This window comes from Biomphalaria glabrata, chromosome 7 (genome assembly GCF_947242115.1).
Source record: "Biomphalaria glabrata chromosome 7, xgBioGlab47.1, whole genome shotgun sequence".
Taxonomy (NCBI): Eukaryota; Metazoa; Mollusca; class Gastropoda; family Planorbidae; genus Biomphalaria; species Biomphalaria glabrata.
In genome coordinates, this window is record NC_074717.1 from 41,137,654 (window position 1) to 41,154,211 (window position 16,558).

Below are 16,558 nucleotides of genomic sequence, written 5' to 3' on the forward strand. Positions count from 1 at the left end.
GTTAGATGAGAAAGGCAAAAGATTCTGTTAAAAACTCCATCTCTTTAAAATGTAGAACAAGTTTAGCTTAACTATCGAAGCACTTTTTAAAAACCTATAGCGACAAAGAAAAAGAAACTTAAAGAGCTTAATTTTCGTTTTATTGTTCTATATCTTTTAAAATTAGTGTGAAAATAATTTTGATGTAGGCTATTTAGGCCTATTTTTAAAGGAACATAAGACTGAAAGAGTGCTTAGTGACAACGGTTAGCGACCACTGACCTGCATCGTTAAACTAATTGAAATGACATGTAGACAAATTGATTAGATAAACATGCTTTCTTTTCCTGTTTTTTTTTTTTTTTTTTTTTTTTTTGCTTTCATTTTAATAATTCTTTTGAGATTTTTTTTTTAAAAAGTCTGTTAGATTTTGATCAAGGAAGGTAACTCTGGCCATGGAAAGTAACTCGTGCAAGCACACCTGATTGTTTTGATCAGATAATTGAAGTTTTAGTTTTTAAGATTACGCCTCTTTTTTTTTGGGGGGGGGGGGCTTACACCTCTTTTGTGGGCTTCATGCCTCTTTTCTTATACCGTTTTGTTTGGTGGACGCATAACGATGATATTAATTTTTCGAATTAAAATCAAGCCTCTTTTTTTTGGCTTTATGCCTCTTTTTTGGGCTTTATGCCTCTTTTTTGGGCTTTATGCCTCTTTTTTGGGCTTTATGCCTCTTTTTTGGGGCTTTTTGCCTTTTTGGGGGGGGCTTTATACCTCTTTTATTTTATACCGTTTTTCCAATCAATATCAAGGAGGTTAAATGAGGATTTGTTTTTTAATCACAGTGTTAGTATTAAAGTATTTGAACAGTTGGAGGTGTTTTCAAATTAAGAATTTCAAATTTGGTTGCTAGGTTGAGAGGTTTGCGCTTCGTACTACCCACAGTTATCCCTTAAAGTCTTGCAGGAGTTTTTGGACAAGGAAATCTAAGGAAGAAATATTTTTGTGAAGTTAGTTTAATAAATCTAGATCTAGGTCTGGATAAAATCAAAAAGACTTCGCAAAGCTAGGTCTATCAAATGGTTTTAGAAGGATAGTAATTTTCATTTTTAAAAAGGAATGGCTGCTTCAAATTTAATTTGTCTTAACTCGGGGGGATATTTACAAATTTAAGAGAAAAAAAATATAAAGACAGAAGCTTAGAACAATGGGTCTATTATTCTAAATATCGTGTGTCGAAATAGTCTTATTTGAAGTTGTATGTAGACATAATGATGTAGTTGTGTACAGTCAAGAAGCGTTATGATTTTTTGGAATTTATCCCTGGCCTCTTGCTATGAGTTTGGGACTGCCGTCACGACGGCATACATTGAGTGGAGGGGGGGGGGGAGCCTACGACACAATACACATAACCATTTTTCAATGAAAGTCAACTTGATCTTTAATTGAAGTCACATAGCCTTCTAGTAGACCATGTTTTCGAATCAATACCGTGCTATAGAGCAGCTGTCTTAGGCTAACTATGTAACAATGGGAAAGACTCTCAGACATAGACGGGAACAATGTAGCGTTAGTCTCCCCTTCTTTCTTCTCTCTGGTCGCTACATACACGGCTTCCAATCTATTGTCTACTGGTCTACGTACGTCGATAAAATTTTACAATTCAATAGGTAAAGTAACCGTATAGCGTTCCGTGTATAAGTCGAACCTTGTCATTTCAGACTACTGTATGGTAGATATCGGTAGGCACCTTTCAAGTGGATTAACCTTAATCGGTAAATGTAAGTACGTTCTACGCACACTTTAACAGATTTTCACTTCAACTTACTTGAAGTAAACTAGAAGTAAGTTTAGGTTACGTAGGGATTAAGTATCGTTAGAAAACAATTAGAATCTAATTATGTCTTTATCGAACGGAGGGCAATGGTTACTTAAACTTCCCATTTGCACTGATAAGCCAGCTATGGGAATGAAACTAGACAATGTCAAAATAAATTTAATTAAAGTAACTCTTATCTCACTTTCTTTGATTGAAGAGGTAGCCTAAAGTCTAAGAGAAGCCGTTTACCTTTACAAAAGTTAGACACGGTCAGCTGTAGAGCAACTCTTGTTCATCTTTACATTTAAAGCTTTCATCCGTGTAAGTCTCATCGCACTAGGGCACCGTGTTGAGAACTCTATTCTCTGATAACACGGACAAGGAAAGCGGCAGTTCTTCTCAAAGCTTCTCTGTCTCCGTACAGAGCCAGCTCCTCAAGCAAACCAGCTTTTGCTTCACTCATATGGCCATGTTTAGGGTGTAGCCTATTAAGTAGGTCTACAGTAGTAGGTATACAATAATTTTAGGGTTACCGCCATACACTATGGTGAGGCGCGGTGGCTGAGTGGTTAAGCGCTTAGCTTCCGAATCTGGGGTCCTGTGTTCGAATCTCAGTGAAGACTGGGGTTTTAAATTTCGGGATTTTTGGGGTCCCCCAACTGTAATGGGTACCTGGCATTAGTTGGGGAAAGTAAAGGCGGTTGGTCGTTGTGCTGGCCACATAACAGTTCATGACACCCTGCTCGTTAATCGTTGGCCAAAGAAACAGTTGACCTTATCAACATCCAACAACGAAATTCCATATAGTGGGGCCGCCTTCCACTTCCGAAGGTGATTTCATAAGTAAAAATACTTAATATACTTTGTTTTATACCAATTATAGATGTACATGAAACAGCACCCGCGAACTACTCTTACTACTGCGTGAATGTATTAACGCAGTTCAAAACTGATTATCTTTACTTATTAGATCTGATCGGATCACGACACTCACGTTATTAGCACGGTGCTCTATCAACTTCGCTGGCAGTTTAGGAAATCTCTAAACTTCCAGCTTGTTCCACCCATGTAGAATGAATTGAATTACTTTATTTCGAAGTCTTATCACTGCATTATCGCATCAGGGGCATTAACAAAGTAGTTCAAACAGATGGAGTTACCTGTCATGTTATGTGGCTTTAGCAGCAGACAGATTCTAAAAAATATCATGATGAGTCTAATTATGTTTTAACAATTCATATTAATAAAAGGCAGATGAAAGCCTTTCCATGAATTCTTTTCAATCCTTTTCAGAAAGGATCTTTTTTTATGCTTTAAATTTTGATGATGCATTTAGATACATCTCTTAGGCAGGATGTTAACAAATAACACACATTTACTCATTGGGGACAAAAACACACAATCATCTAACACATGTAAGCTGAAGCTATTGTCTTTAAATAATGGTATAGGCAGCAGGTTGTAAAAACAACAGCTACACCTGACACAGTTAGGAACTACCAGATCGATTAGTTATAACATTGATTTTGTGGTATTATATTTCCTGCTACCCTTCAGTTCAATATCGATTAGAGTAAGCAAGAGGGCATAACCTTTAAGTGGTTTAAATTGCAGCTTTTAGAGTTACAGCCCATTTATTTATTAGGGACTGTAGAAAATAAGTTTTACTGTTCAGATGCGGCATACACAATATAAATATATTAAAGCTAAAACAGAGACGCTCTTAGCAGTACACGTGCCCTTGATTAGCATCATATACACGACCTCACCCTTAAATAATTGTTATTAAAGCTTTCATGGTAATTGGTATAGATGTCGGAATAAACTTTATCAATATTGAGTACCAATATTTTGTTTATAAGGATTGTTCTCAAATAAATCTACCACACTGTATTTCAGTCTATAGCCTATTGGTACTATGATGATAGTTTGGTACGGTAAATCTTAATGTTTGGAAAAAAGCACCGGCGACTCACATGTTTGTGTGATGGGCTGATGGTAGCTAAAAAAAAAAGTCCGTATCGTGGGGCCGCTTCTGAATGTTATTTCTTAACAAAAATAGTTTATTTGCTCTGTTTTATACCAAACACAGATGTTCATAAAAACAGTACTGACAAACTACTTCTATTGCTGAGTGAATGTATAGACGCAGTTCAATTCGTTTTGTTTGAAACATTGCGTGTTTCCCATCGCTTGTAGTTTAGCTTCGACCTTCTAATTTATCTGTTCGTTTTGGAAACTAAGATAATGCAAGGTTGACCTGGGACATATCGTGACTAAGTCCAATCGGAATCATGGAGCGATGTATCTCAAAATTTACGAGACGGTTTCGTAACGCAATAAAAAACTAGCTCCTTCGTAAATTTTTTATTGTATAAAGACTTTAACCAGAAAGGGGGGTGGTGGTGGTGGCTGAGGTGCTATGCAAACCATACGACCCCGAGTTCGAATCGTTGGAGAGATATTAGTCACTCTTGATTGATAGCCTGGATTAATACTTGAAGTTTCCAGTATGACCGTGTCATACAAAAGGTAGTTAAGCTTTGTGTTGTCCACACATTACTCTCGTAAGAAATTGTCCACAGAAACGAGTGAATGTTATCACACGTGCCTCATTGAACATAAGACATCAAAGTAATTTTTTCTTACTGTATATACATTTCCTTTAAGGCCCTTCCAACCTTTTCCAATCGTTATAGAAAGCCTGTACACTGACATGTAACATCAAAACCTGTGGGCAGTTTAGACCAATAGCTCTTTGTCGAGTCACAGGTCTGTTCGACGTGGCAACGAGCTATTGGTCTAAACTGCCCACAGGTAATGACGTTGCAGGTCAGTGTTGAGGCCTTCTGTAAAGAATGGCCTCGGTCCAACTATCACGGTACAACAAATTTCAGGCATGCCTACATGTTATATATACCTTATACTCTACTTATACCTAATATACTTTAAAATGTTGTGCATGCGGGAGACGAGGAAGCTAAAATAGTATCACACAAAAAAAAAAAAAAAAAAAAAAAATGCAAGTAATTGTAAATGGATCGTTGTGCTGGTCACAAGACGCCCCCACAAACCAAAGATCACAGTAAAACGGGACAAACTCTACTGCACCCGTGTAATTGGTCTTTGAAGGAATACTTTTTACTTTGCAACTTGAAGTAATTAAATTGTGAACAAACTTTTCATATTTATATTCAAAGACGATATTTGAATTTGATAATAAACGACAAAATGTTCACCACATTCCCCTTGACTTTTTCAGATCTACAGTTTAGAACATTTTGACGTCTAAGAGTCAAGAACAACTGCTTTCGGATATAATGTGGTGATTAATATTCCTCTACAGTGGCCTGGCAGTAGGGTTGTGTGGTATGCGCCCTTTCATTGGAATAGAAGCGCCTAAGCTTACAAGTCAATAATGTCAATTAAAGTTTCAATATTGATTAGTCCTTTTCAGATATCACTTCCGTAATATTTCATTAATATGAATATATCGTGCTAATCAGTAGAACCAGAAACAATTATTTACCTCATAACTTTGAAATAGAAAATTTCAAAAATCATATCGTTTAAGAGGATAATATTAAACATGATGCCGAAGTTAGAATTGTGGGTACTTTGTAAATTTCCGAGCATTCGCTGACGGAAGCATTTTACCACATCAGTGGAAGTTAACTGAGTGAAGCATTTTTTCTCTAACAATAAGCTTATTGTAGCATTTTACGACTTTACTAACAAATAACTGATTGAAACATTTTACGACTTTACTAACAAATAACTGATTGAAACATTTTACGACTTTACTAATAGATAACTGATTGAAACATTTTACGACTTTACTAACAGATAACTGATTGAAACATTTTACGACTTTACTAACAGATAACTGATTGAAACATTTTACGACTTTACTAACAGAAGACTGATTGAAACATTTTACGACTTTACTAACAGATAAATGATTGAAACATTTTACGACTTTACTAACAGAAGACTGATTGAAACATTTTACGACTTTACTAACAGATAACTGATTGAAACATTTTACGACTTTACTAACAGATAACTGACTAACTGATTTTATGACTTCTGTAACTGTTAGATGATTGAAGCATTTTACGACTTCACAAGCCTTTAATTGTATAAAACCTGTTAAACACGTCATAAGAATACCACCACAATAGTTACTTTTTCGGACACAATGTACTGTGTCTGAAGACTGTGTGAATCATTTCATGACAGAAAGCATGGAGCATTTCACACTGTTCGTTCTTCTTCCATCTAAAGACATTTCTTCGTTAAGGAACCTTCCGTCAGGCATCACTGTAGCTGACGTGAGAGACAGGCTTGAAATGACAGCCGGGCTCCCTGGTCAGATCTACAAGCTGACCACCAACAAAGGTCAGCTGCTTCACGAGGACTACGAGTTCATCGTGGGCCAAAACGCCTGGGACGGCTACATCGTTCGCGTGCAGCTTCAAGCCAGGTGGCTACTCATCTACGAAGCTGTGGTCACGCGAGATGTAGAATGGCTGTTAAGGTAATGAGGCTGCTGCCAAATTTGTTGTTGTTGTTGTTTTGTAACTTGAAAATAAACAAAATCATTCTAAAAAAAGCAAAGCTTATCTAAGGGGAAGAATTCCGAACTTACAGCTATATCTTTCAATAATGTAGAATTTATTTCCCATATTCGATATCAAATTAATTAATTGACAATAATAAACTGACTGGTTAATTTTGTTAATTGATTCATGTTTTGTTAGGTACAATAGTTGTTTAAAATTTCAACCTGATCCAAGAATGAGTGTGGGAGAAAGAATGCGAACAATTTTATATAAGGGGACCACACTCTACATATTTAGCGATATCTGTGAATACTGAAGGATTAAGTTTCCTTGTCGGTATCAAACAAAACAATTGTCAGTGTTTAAATGACCAATTGTTTATTTTTATTTATTGATCCATGTCTTGTCTATGCCACTGAATGTTTGTGCAAAGTTTCAACTTGATCCAAGAATCGGTGTGAGAGAAAGAACGAGTACACACTTTTTACCAGACAGACAGAGTGAGTTGATGTAAGATTTAAAACTAATGGCGCTACATACTTAAACAATATGAAATATGCTTAGATTTTAAATATAAATTTATTATTAAGAACAAAACAACAACGATAAGTTGTAAAAAGTAGGCCTAGTCACTGAAGGCTTAACAATCTGTTCCATTTGTATTGGGCCGTGACAACAGAAAGTCTAATGTTTAGTACGTGACTACTCAACAAACAACAACCTTGACTCTCACTTAAGGTCAAGTAACACTATAATCTCGGTAGATTTAATGTAGGCCTACGTATCCCAGAGCTATTAATACTAGTCAAATTACACATTTCACGAACAGGATTTGAACCCACGTAGCTCAGATTGACAGTCCAACTTGTCTCCCTATCAGTTTTCCCCGTCTATAAAAAAAAGTTTAATTAAAATAAACTCTTAGAAATTTTTAAAAGCTTGAAATAATGTATGAACAAGAATGAACTGTGTTGGAGTAAACGTCCATTATCGTGTGTTTTAATTTTAGTTGTTTTACTGAGGCTCTGACATGTACAGGTCAATGTTTCTATGTAAGTTTTGATATGAAAAAGAGATATCGAGAAATGCCATGGAGCTGGCTCATTGTAATGATTGCATAAAATCTTCTCACACTAGTAAATGTAATAGCCTCTTTACAGATTTTTTTTTTTTTACTGTGGCATAAGACAAAATTTAAGGCGAAAAAAAATAATTCCTGCTTTAAGAAAATCAACCCTCTTCCTAATCTAGTTATTAACAGCTTATTTCAATAGTAGGTAGTTTTTTTTTTCCTCAATAAAGTTACATTTTATTACAACGGAACAGTTCTAGATTGATACAATGACCTCATTAGAAACAAATTGATACTATTGTTGCAAATCTTGGGTAGGCACTCAACGAAAGGACAGGCAACTCAACACGGTTTAACAGGAAATGAATAGTTTATTCACTAGGGCAAACACATAACATCCTTAAGCTTCCTCAGAGTCTTACTACTAAAGTTTACCAGTCCTTTGCTACTTAACCCGAATGTGGACCAACGACAGCCTTTCCCACTTCGCTCCAGTTCCCTACTACAACCTTCAGGCAGCACAAAAGTTGGCCTCTTAGTTTCCCAAACATTCAGGCTCTTCACAATCCCTGATACACTGTTCTTCTCTCTATTCTAGTATCTTCCTGTTTACGTTCAACAGTGCGCTAGTGCGCACCTCAAGCACTGGTGCAAGGCATGGTTACAACAATATTATAAAATTTTCAAGTAGCCATTTTTATAAAGTCTGTCCTATCTACAACGCTCTTTACTATTTTCAGACTATTATTAAAAGTCTAAGGGCGTAATACTAACATTTTCAAAGCTTTTAACAAATCTCTCTGAACAGGAGCAGGAAGCGTGTAATAAACATGCAATGTTCACACTTTTAGGGTTTTATGGCTTATAGTGATTATTGGGAGAACACGACAAACACTCAGTCTGTACGGTAACACTAACCAAAGACTTTAACTCTTACAGTGATGAAACACTACAGTTACAGCGGGACGGCTTTACAGAGTCGGCAGACAACCAAGCTGCAGACATTGTGGAAGAAAGAGGTACAGTGGCTCTCTACCTGGCCTGCTGGCTGGGTTGTAGAAATATTTGCCAAGAATTATTATCTATTGGTAAGTCTCTTTAAACTCCTTTTGAAAATGGCTATTAGTTAATCTCTTAGTCCTATGCTAGAGAGTCCCAAAGGAAAGCCCTTATTGAAGAAAGGCGCAGAAGACGGAAAGACAACGGCTTTGTCCTCACTAGATGCGGAAAAATATGCAGGTCGCAACTGGTTTTGCGTAGTCATGTGAAATAATGCACTCATCCTTAATCTTCGGAATCGAAAACATTTCCATTATTATTATGCTATATAGGGGCGCGGTGGTCAAGAGTTTAAGCGCTTGGCTTCCGAACCTGAGGTCCTGGGTTCGAATCCCTGTGAAGACTGGGAGTTTGAATTTCGGGATTTTTAGAGCGCCCCTGAGTCCACCCAACTCTAATGGGTAACTGACTTTAGTTGGGGAAAGTAAAGGCGGTTGGTCGTTGTGCTGGCCACATAACACCATGCTTGTTAACCGTTGGCCAAAGAAACAGGTGACCTTAACATCATCTGCTCCAATAGATCGTAAGGTCTGAAAAGGAAAACTTTACTTTTTTTTTATTATGCTATATAATGGTCCAAGGTATCACCACAAATAAGGGATCCGAACCAGGATCACAATGGCAATCCCTGGCTGACCACTGTCAACACAAACTAAATCTGAAATATCACGAAGCACTCAGGGCTGGCATTGGCCTCTTAACAGAAACAGTACCAGGAAAAAGAAGAACAGGCAGAGAAAGTGATTTGAAGACAACATTAAAGAATGTTATTGAAAGTTTAAGTCATGCAAAAGACAGGAATGGAGAGAGACGGTTGACAGATCATATTTGGTGCCACATTGTTCCAACAGAAAAAAAGGGATACATGATAGTTGTGAAGGGATACATGATAGTTGTGAAGGGATACATGATAGTTGTGAAGGAATACATGATAGTTGTGAAGGAATACATGATAGTTGTGAAGGGATACATGATAGTTGTGAAGGAATACATGATAGTTGTGAAGGAATACATGATAGTTGTGAAGGGATACATGATAGTTGTGAAGGAATACATGATAGTTATGAAGGATGAGTTTATATGTTTTCATTATTTATTTATTTTGTATTTTTTAAAATTACTTTTTTCCATGCTTTAATTAAAAGTAAGTACTTTATCTAGGTTAAAACCTAGGTTATCTATGTCCAAATCCCCACCTTCCGCCCCGCTCACTCCAAACGTTATTATGAGTGATGATGAGTAGCCAGTGGCATAATCCGCTTGGCTACAAACTGTTGGAATCCCAATATAGACTAGATTCTTTAATACGAGATTTGACTCGACCTGATCAACGGCAGCCCGGAAACATACTCTCAAATCCCCCTTCATTCACATGTCCACAAAAGATCTTAGACCAAAGTTCTCCCAACATTCGATATAAGAGCAGACATGATTTACAGACTAATAATAATAATAATAATTATTATTATAAATGGAATTTTTAGAAATAAATCCTTAAACTTCCGTCAATATTAAGTCAATATGATGCTCGCTAAGTTGGCAAAGTTATTTTAAAGACGAGCTCTCAATTTCTATGATGTACGGACTTAATATGAAGGTAAATTATATTCTTTTTTTTTCCCGATTCCAAAGGTGTAAACCCCAACGGAAGGACGCCTTTCCGCCGGACTGCAATGTTTGCTGCAGTGGCTAAGGATGACGTCCGCATCCTAGAGCTGCTTCTGACACAAGGCGCTAGCGCAACGCTCAAAGACTGCCATGGCCACACGGCACTGGATGTAGCAAGGCGTGGCTTCTCCAGGAAGTGCGTCAATGTGATGCGATCGTATCAACTGAGAAATGGTGCGAGATTTCTACCAGGGGAACGCTTGTCCATCAGCTTGACAGACAGAGGTTCACCTTTGACCCAATACGATAATGACATAAATGGTCCCCCTTTACCAAGGGGAAGGGCAGCAACTGCTTTCAGTGCATCACCTAAACCCGGAGAGAAGAGGATAAACGCAAGAACACCAACTAACTTCCAAAGATACTATACAAACATGCCTTACAACGACGATTACGCGAATGCCAGAACATCCGTAGTCTCGCCAGATAGTAACACAAACTTTAACAAAGCCGTGCAATCCAAACTACAGCCTCAATTAAGGGTTGCTGTCGTTGACTCATCAGGAAGACCCGAGACCGTGATCTCATGGGACTCATCCCTGCTGTTTGACTCTGAACTTCTCAGCGTCAGGCCGGCATTCAGGGAAGGGAAACGCCCTCTAAGATCTGGCTTGTCACCCACGGCGCAGATGGAAAGGGAGCCAGCAACTCCAAGTACATCAGCAGTCCCTTGGAGCCGCCCTAATTCTGGCAGACCTCGAAGTGTAGACTCTGATAAGTCTCCAGATGATGGAACTACAACAACCGATGGTCGAAGCGTTCAAAGTGTACCAAATAGAAACATGAAAGAAGATTCTCAAACAGATGATAGAAAACATCTTCATAGATCTTCAAAGTCCAGGTTAGATTTTGCAATTTTTGTTATATCCTATAATCTAGAAACAGTAAACCTCATAGATTTCTACAGTTTTTCTATATTGATTTAAACACCAATATTGATAAAGTTTTATAAAAAAAAATATTTTTAGAAATTTCTTAGATACTAGACATTACATCGGATTTTGATACGATTATTTCAATATATTCGACTCAGATCTAATTACGTATCTGAACAGGCCTATAAAATACTAGATCTAGATCTAAACATTAAATTATGTTACATAGGTTAGGATTTAAAAAAACAACAACTTTACTTCTTATATCTACTTTACAAAATAACGCCTTGTTTCAGTTTTTTAAAAGTTTTTCACGAAATTTGTGTGTAGCCATAGACATAAATAAATATAGACTGGCCAATTAAAGAGTTTTATGAAACGAAAATTTGTGACTTGCAATTTTGTGTACTTTATTATAAAGCATTTATGAGCAGTATAAAAGTGCTTTTTTAACTTGAAGATCATGCAACTTTTCATAATTCGAAAATCCGAATACAATAGATATACATGTTTTCAAGTTACATGAAGTTACTTCCTTTTTCCAATCTATATTTATTTATGTCTATGTGTGTAGTGTTAGAGATGTCCATGTCCAGTCTAGGTATAATATATGTCTGTGGTCGTAACCTTTTAAAATATATAGATCATCAACACTGGAAATGTCACAAAGCTAGCCATGTAAAGTTCTCTGCTATCGATAGAGCTCCAATATAACTTGAAGGTCAAAGAAATATTTTCTAGGACTTTGAAGTAAATATTTATCCCGTCCAATCCTGTATTTACTTGCTCTTTCTATTGTGATAGGCCTTTCCCTTGTAGTTGTTGATGGCTGACTTGGACAAATTACTCTAAAGATGTCTGAGTTTCTTGTGCGGGGTGTATTCGATTTACTTAACTAACAAGTAACAAGACCTACGCATGTAGCAAGTAGAAGAGACTTAGTCCAAACCGTTAGACAAACTTACGTGACGTTTGATATTGAAAAAGGCCACGGTCGAGTCTCTGCCAGTAATATCACGTGATCCCTATGAAGTCCTAACACCAACTGACTATATTTGCATAAATAATCTAAAACCCAACTAAGTCGTGAAGTCACTAAATGTCGCTTTCAAAGTCTAGCAACTACGGCGCGTCTCTTTAAAAACTAATAATACTATGTGTCTCACATTATTTAACTCTTTCTCTCCTAATTGACGATACCATCGTTGATTTGACCTCATTAAATTAAATTAATGTTTTTATAAACGTTATTTTTTTGTCAGGTAAAAAAAGATCATCCATTTCCCTTTCTAATTCTATACTGAATAAAACATTTTATGATAACAAACAACAAGGTTATTGAAAGCTTAATCATATCACAGGTAGTGAAATAGTAATGAGCAAATGAAGAATTCCGTCAAATCGTGGAAAAATAATTACGGAGAGAAAGAGTTAAACATGTTTATAGTCATTTCGTCACCCTGTCATCTCTCGAGTTATAGACTACTCATTTTTTTTTACTGCTGTGTCTTTCTTTTGCCTTGCAGGAAAACTATCAAGACGCCACAGTCCAAAACTTTCAAGAGCGTCAAGCGACAAATCCAGATTGCTGAGACACAAAAGAGAACAGCTAGCGCGACATCTAAGCAGTCCTTGACATTCAACCAATGGTTGCAGAAGAAGAGACTGCAGGAGTCTGACAGCTCGGATGAAAACGAAGAGCCTCGAAGCGAGACCACAAAGGAGGAAAATGAAAAGGCGTTTCAGGATTGGCTGAAAAATGTGGACGCCAGACCAAAGAGCTCGCGCGACAATTCAAGCCCTGGCGCTTTGAGCTTGCAGAAGAGCACAAACGGGAAAGGATTCATTCAAATCGTCACGTCTGATGCGGGAAGCAAGGTTGAACCACCCGACACCTCGTCGTATTTGCGCGCCTACCAGGAATGGAAGAAGGAACGCCAAGCTAAGAGAAGGGAGGCAACCACTTCTGCCATGGATACTCGAAAGATAAAGAAAGTCTTAGAGGAAAAAAACAAAGAATATGTAGCAAGGGCCATTACTTTCGATGAATGGTTGCACTATAGTTCAGATCGTCAAGAGATGGCTCACATGCTAGAACAAAATGAGAACCAATCACTAAACGATTCAAATAAAAGCACTCTCTCCAAAAGAAATCATAAAAACCTAACTTTTCAACAATGGCGTCAGAAATTAGAAGAGCGCGAAAATAGACAAAGAGCTCAAAGATTGCGCATGCGCATGGAGCAGTCGAAAATCATAACTGAAAACCGATAAATAATCATATTATAAAACATGTTTCAATAACAAAAATACAAATTAAATATTCCATAAGTCAGATATTTTTTTTTAAAATCCTTACAAAATGTAAAACATGTACATTGTAAAGCCCTATACGCTTAATATTTTATAAGCAGTTCATTTTATAGCTGTACAAGAGATTGTAACGTACATATAAAGTGATATGTGCTTGCTGCTGTCGTCTCTATGGCAACGAGTTAGAATCCCGCCCTGCTTCCATCCACTACCCCCTTCTACCGGAGATTTGTTTGTTTGGTTTGTTCCAGATGTTCCTTTAGATAATACACTTCCTGGTCCAAACCTCCCGCAGGACGTCCAGGGATAGCAGCAGGCAGGGTATAAGCACGTGACCATCGAGACGACCAAACGACAGCCCAGCGCGCATACCGCACGATCAGGCAACCATATAAGATGTGGACTAGGATGTCATAATCTGCATTTCTGATGTAAGGTGTGAAACTTTTGTAAAGTTAAGAAAGCAAGGGACATAATCTTATTAATTAATTAATTAATTATAGCTTTTATATAGCCTACTTTCACGCTTATAGCATGCTCAGAGCGCTTTTGGTCCAATCTCATTTGTGGGCCAGTGGGTGATGTGGTATCTAGGAGTTGGTTTTCCGTGCTGCCTTTAGGCGCTCAGTAAACACAACTCTGCCCGAGTCGGGTGTCGAACCTCGAGCCCCTTTCTAAGTAGCCAAGCCAAGCCAAGTTCCTCTCGACCACGCTTCCTACTTCTTATTTTTAGAGTGAAACAATTACAAATCGTGGTATTTGTAAAACAGGCTACATTTTTTTACTACCGAAAATTAAAAATAAATAACCTAAAACTACCTTTATCATCTGCAATTCTACAACATAAACATAAACTACACATAGGTGTAAATGTAAACATAGAGTTGAAGCTAGGTGCTGAAACAAATGATACATACATATATTAAACATAAATGAATAACAGCACCAGGGACCAAGTTTTTAAGAGAGAAAGTAGTGAATTAAAATGCTACGAAAATAAGGGCATGCGCCGACCGAGGCTCGAACCTGTGACACTGGATTAATTCGATTAATTCGATTAATATATGTATGTACACATAGGTGTATATAAAAAAATATGTACATGGCCACCGTTGATTGCGAAGCAATTATGGATACTTCGAATTTCCTTTCATAGAAATAAGAAAATTAAAAACATTCATGTTAGTAAAGACCAGGAGAAGTTAATCCCTATGTCATTTCCTCCTTTCCAACAAGAGTTAAGTGGACTCATCGGTAATATATAGACAATACTAATACAAATTCAGCATGTAAAAACAAAACAAAAGAAAACTACCTATACCTGACATTAGCCGGGGAAATTCAAGCAGTGGGTCGTTGTACTGGCAACAAGACGACCATGCTTCAATACCTGTCTCAGGTATTTCTGAGACGTCTTGGGGAGAGTAATTGTGAGACTGGACTCTTGACACTCAGTTGCCAAAGTCTTCACTAGCTTTTACAATCCTCCTTGTGGAATGGGTGGTGAGTGAAGGCTCCACTGGCGGATCCAGGGTGGGAGTGGGGGGCTAGGGGCGATCGCCCCCCGACTCGGCGCATTTTGTTAGAGAAATGTAAAAAACAAAATAAAAGCAAGCTACTTATACCTGACATTAGTTGGGGAAAATGAAGCGGTGGGTCGTTGTGCCGGCCACATGACATCCTCGTTAACCGTGGGCCATAGAAACAGTCAACTTTTACATCATCTGCCCCTATTGATCTCAAGGTCTGAAACGTGAACTTTACTTTTTACTACTATGTCTTAATGTTTATGTACAACATGAATAAAAATTTACGTTGCAAATAAATTCATAAAAAGTAGCATGTTTTCTAAGTAGGCCATATAAAACAACACAACAAAAGTTATGACTGCTGTAATCAAGACCAATAGTTATAGTAGGCCTGAGCACAGACGTGGCAACGGGCTTTTGGTCTCCACTGACCACAGGTTGCCACGTCACAGGTCTGTGTTGAGACCTACTTTAGCAATTGATCTAGCTCTAACACTCGACCACCATGACCTACAAACCGTTTACAAAATGCCTGATTGTTTCAGTGCTAAGCGTTTCCTGGAAGCAACTCAAGAGATTTACACATGAATGAACATAAAATTGTAATTTTATAGTTTTCAATCAAGTTGGTATTTTGTTTAATGCAGTCGCTGGCTGCCTGCCACTTCTGCTATTTAGGAAGCTGTGGGCAAACCTTTGCATTTCTGTGTCTTCGCGTGTGGCTGATACAGGCCTCTTTGAGTTGACTACAAGCTAAGACAGCTTACAAGTTAAGCTATAAGTAAAAGCATATTCAAGCTTAATGAAGAAAGCTAAACCCCTAAAAATGTTTGAGTCATATAGCATTAGTCTAAAACCTAAGTACTTAAAAAACAATCTTAAAAATCAGTTGTTTTTTTAAAGTAAGAAGTTTGATTAAAACAAATTCAAACTAACACTAGTGAAATGATGTTGTCAGTTGTATGTATATAAATAGCCAGGGCCGGTCTTAGGCCTTTGCAGCCTATGCGGTCTCAGTGGGCCCCGCGCTTTCATAGGCCCCGCGCTAATTCAGGGTGTAATTATTAAATTGCAAAATATATATGAAAAACTCCTGGAAATCTACTGAATTTATTAAAATCTCCAGAAAACTCTTTAAAATTTCCAGAAAAATAGACAAAATTGTCATTTGTGGGTGTCATTAATTGCGGAAAACGCCAATCCTCTGTGTGATAAAAGGAAAAAATGCATTGTCAGCTTTCATGTAATAATCGGGCGAATTTATACCTTAACCGGAAGTTCCCATACTTTATTTACTTTTATGGTCACTAGCATATAAATATGTCATTGGTTTCAAGGTTCGTAAAGTACAGATCGCAATTTTTAACTTAGTAAAGTCGAATTTTTTTCCTTATACAAAATCTTAATTTTCACTTATTATCCTTATTCCCAAACAGACTAGGTCCCGCGCAATCAGTTTCGCATAGTGCCCCGCAATTGCTAGGACCGGCCCTGTAAATAGCCTATAGGTCTATTGTTTGCGCTAAACTGTGAAGAGGTATTACTAACATTTGCCTGTTGATGCTTGAGTTCGTTATGAGAAGGTAGACAGGCACTTTATAAATTACATAAAATCAATGTAAAAAAATCATTCATCATCTCATCTGTCCCTTGACTTTCGTCGTAGCGGTGCTGTGACA

The 16,558-nt window shown here is 37.4% G+C and overlaps 1 protein-coding gene across 2 annotated transcripts; it reads left to right on the forward strand.

Moving 5' to 3' along the window:
• The first annotated feature begins 1,515 nt into the window (after window positions 1-1,515).
• LOC106052524 (uncharacterized) lies at window positions 1,516-13,374 on the forward strand. Of its 2 annotated transcripts, none has more exons than XM_056035733.1 (6): window positions 1,516-1,760; window positions 5,061-5,167; window positions 5,901-6,338; window positions 8,375-8,523; window positions 10,127-11,003; window positions 12,564-13,374. In XM_056035733.1, the coding sequence occupies exons 3-6, from the start codon at window positions 6,034-6,036 to the stop codon at window positions 13,309-13,311; spliced, it is 2,079 nt and encodes a 692-aa protein (XP_055891708.1). In that variant the 5' UTR covers window positions 1,516-1,760; window positions 5,061-5,167; window positions 5,901-6,033; the 3' UTR covers window positions 13,312-13,374. The 2 variants fall into 2 exon arrangements, with proteins under 2 accessions (XP_055891708.1, XP_055891709.1); XM_056035734.1 differs by having other exon boundaries at window positions 5,061-5,123.
• Window positions 13,375-16,558: the final 3,184 nt, after the last annotated feature.

Excerpts from the sequence above, each read along its gene's own strand:
- LOC106052524 (XM_056035733.1), top strand. The coding sequence starts at position 6,034 with ATGACAGAAAGCATGGAGCATTTCACACTGTTCGTTCTTCTTCCATCT. Across the intron at positions 8,524-10,126 it reads CCAAGAATTATTATCTATTG|GTGTAAACCCCAACGGAAGG; the intron begins GTAAGTCTCTTT and ends CCGATTCCAAAG. Across the intron at positions 11,004-12,563 it reads CATAGATCTTCAAAGTCCAG|GAAAACTATCAAGACGCCAC; the intron begins GTTAGATTTTGC and ends TTTGCCTTGCAG.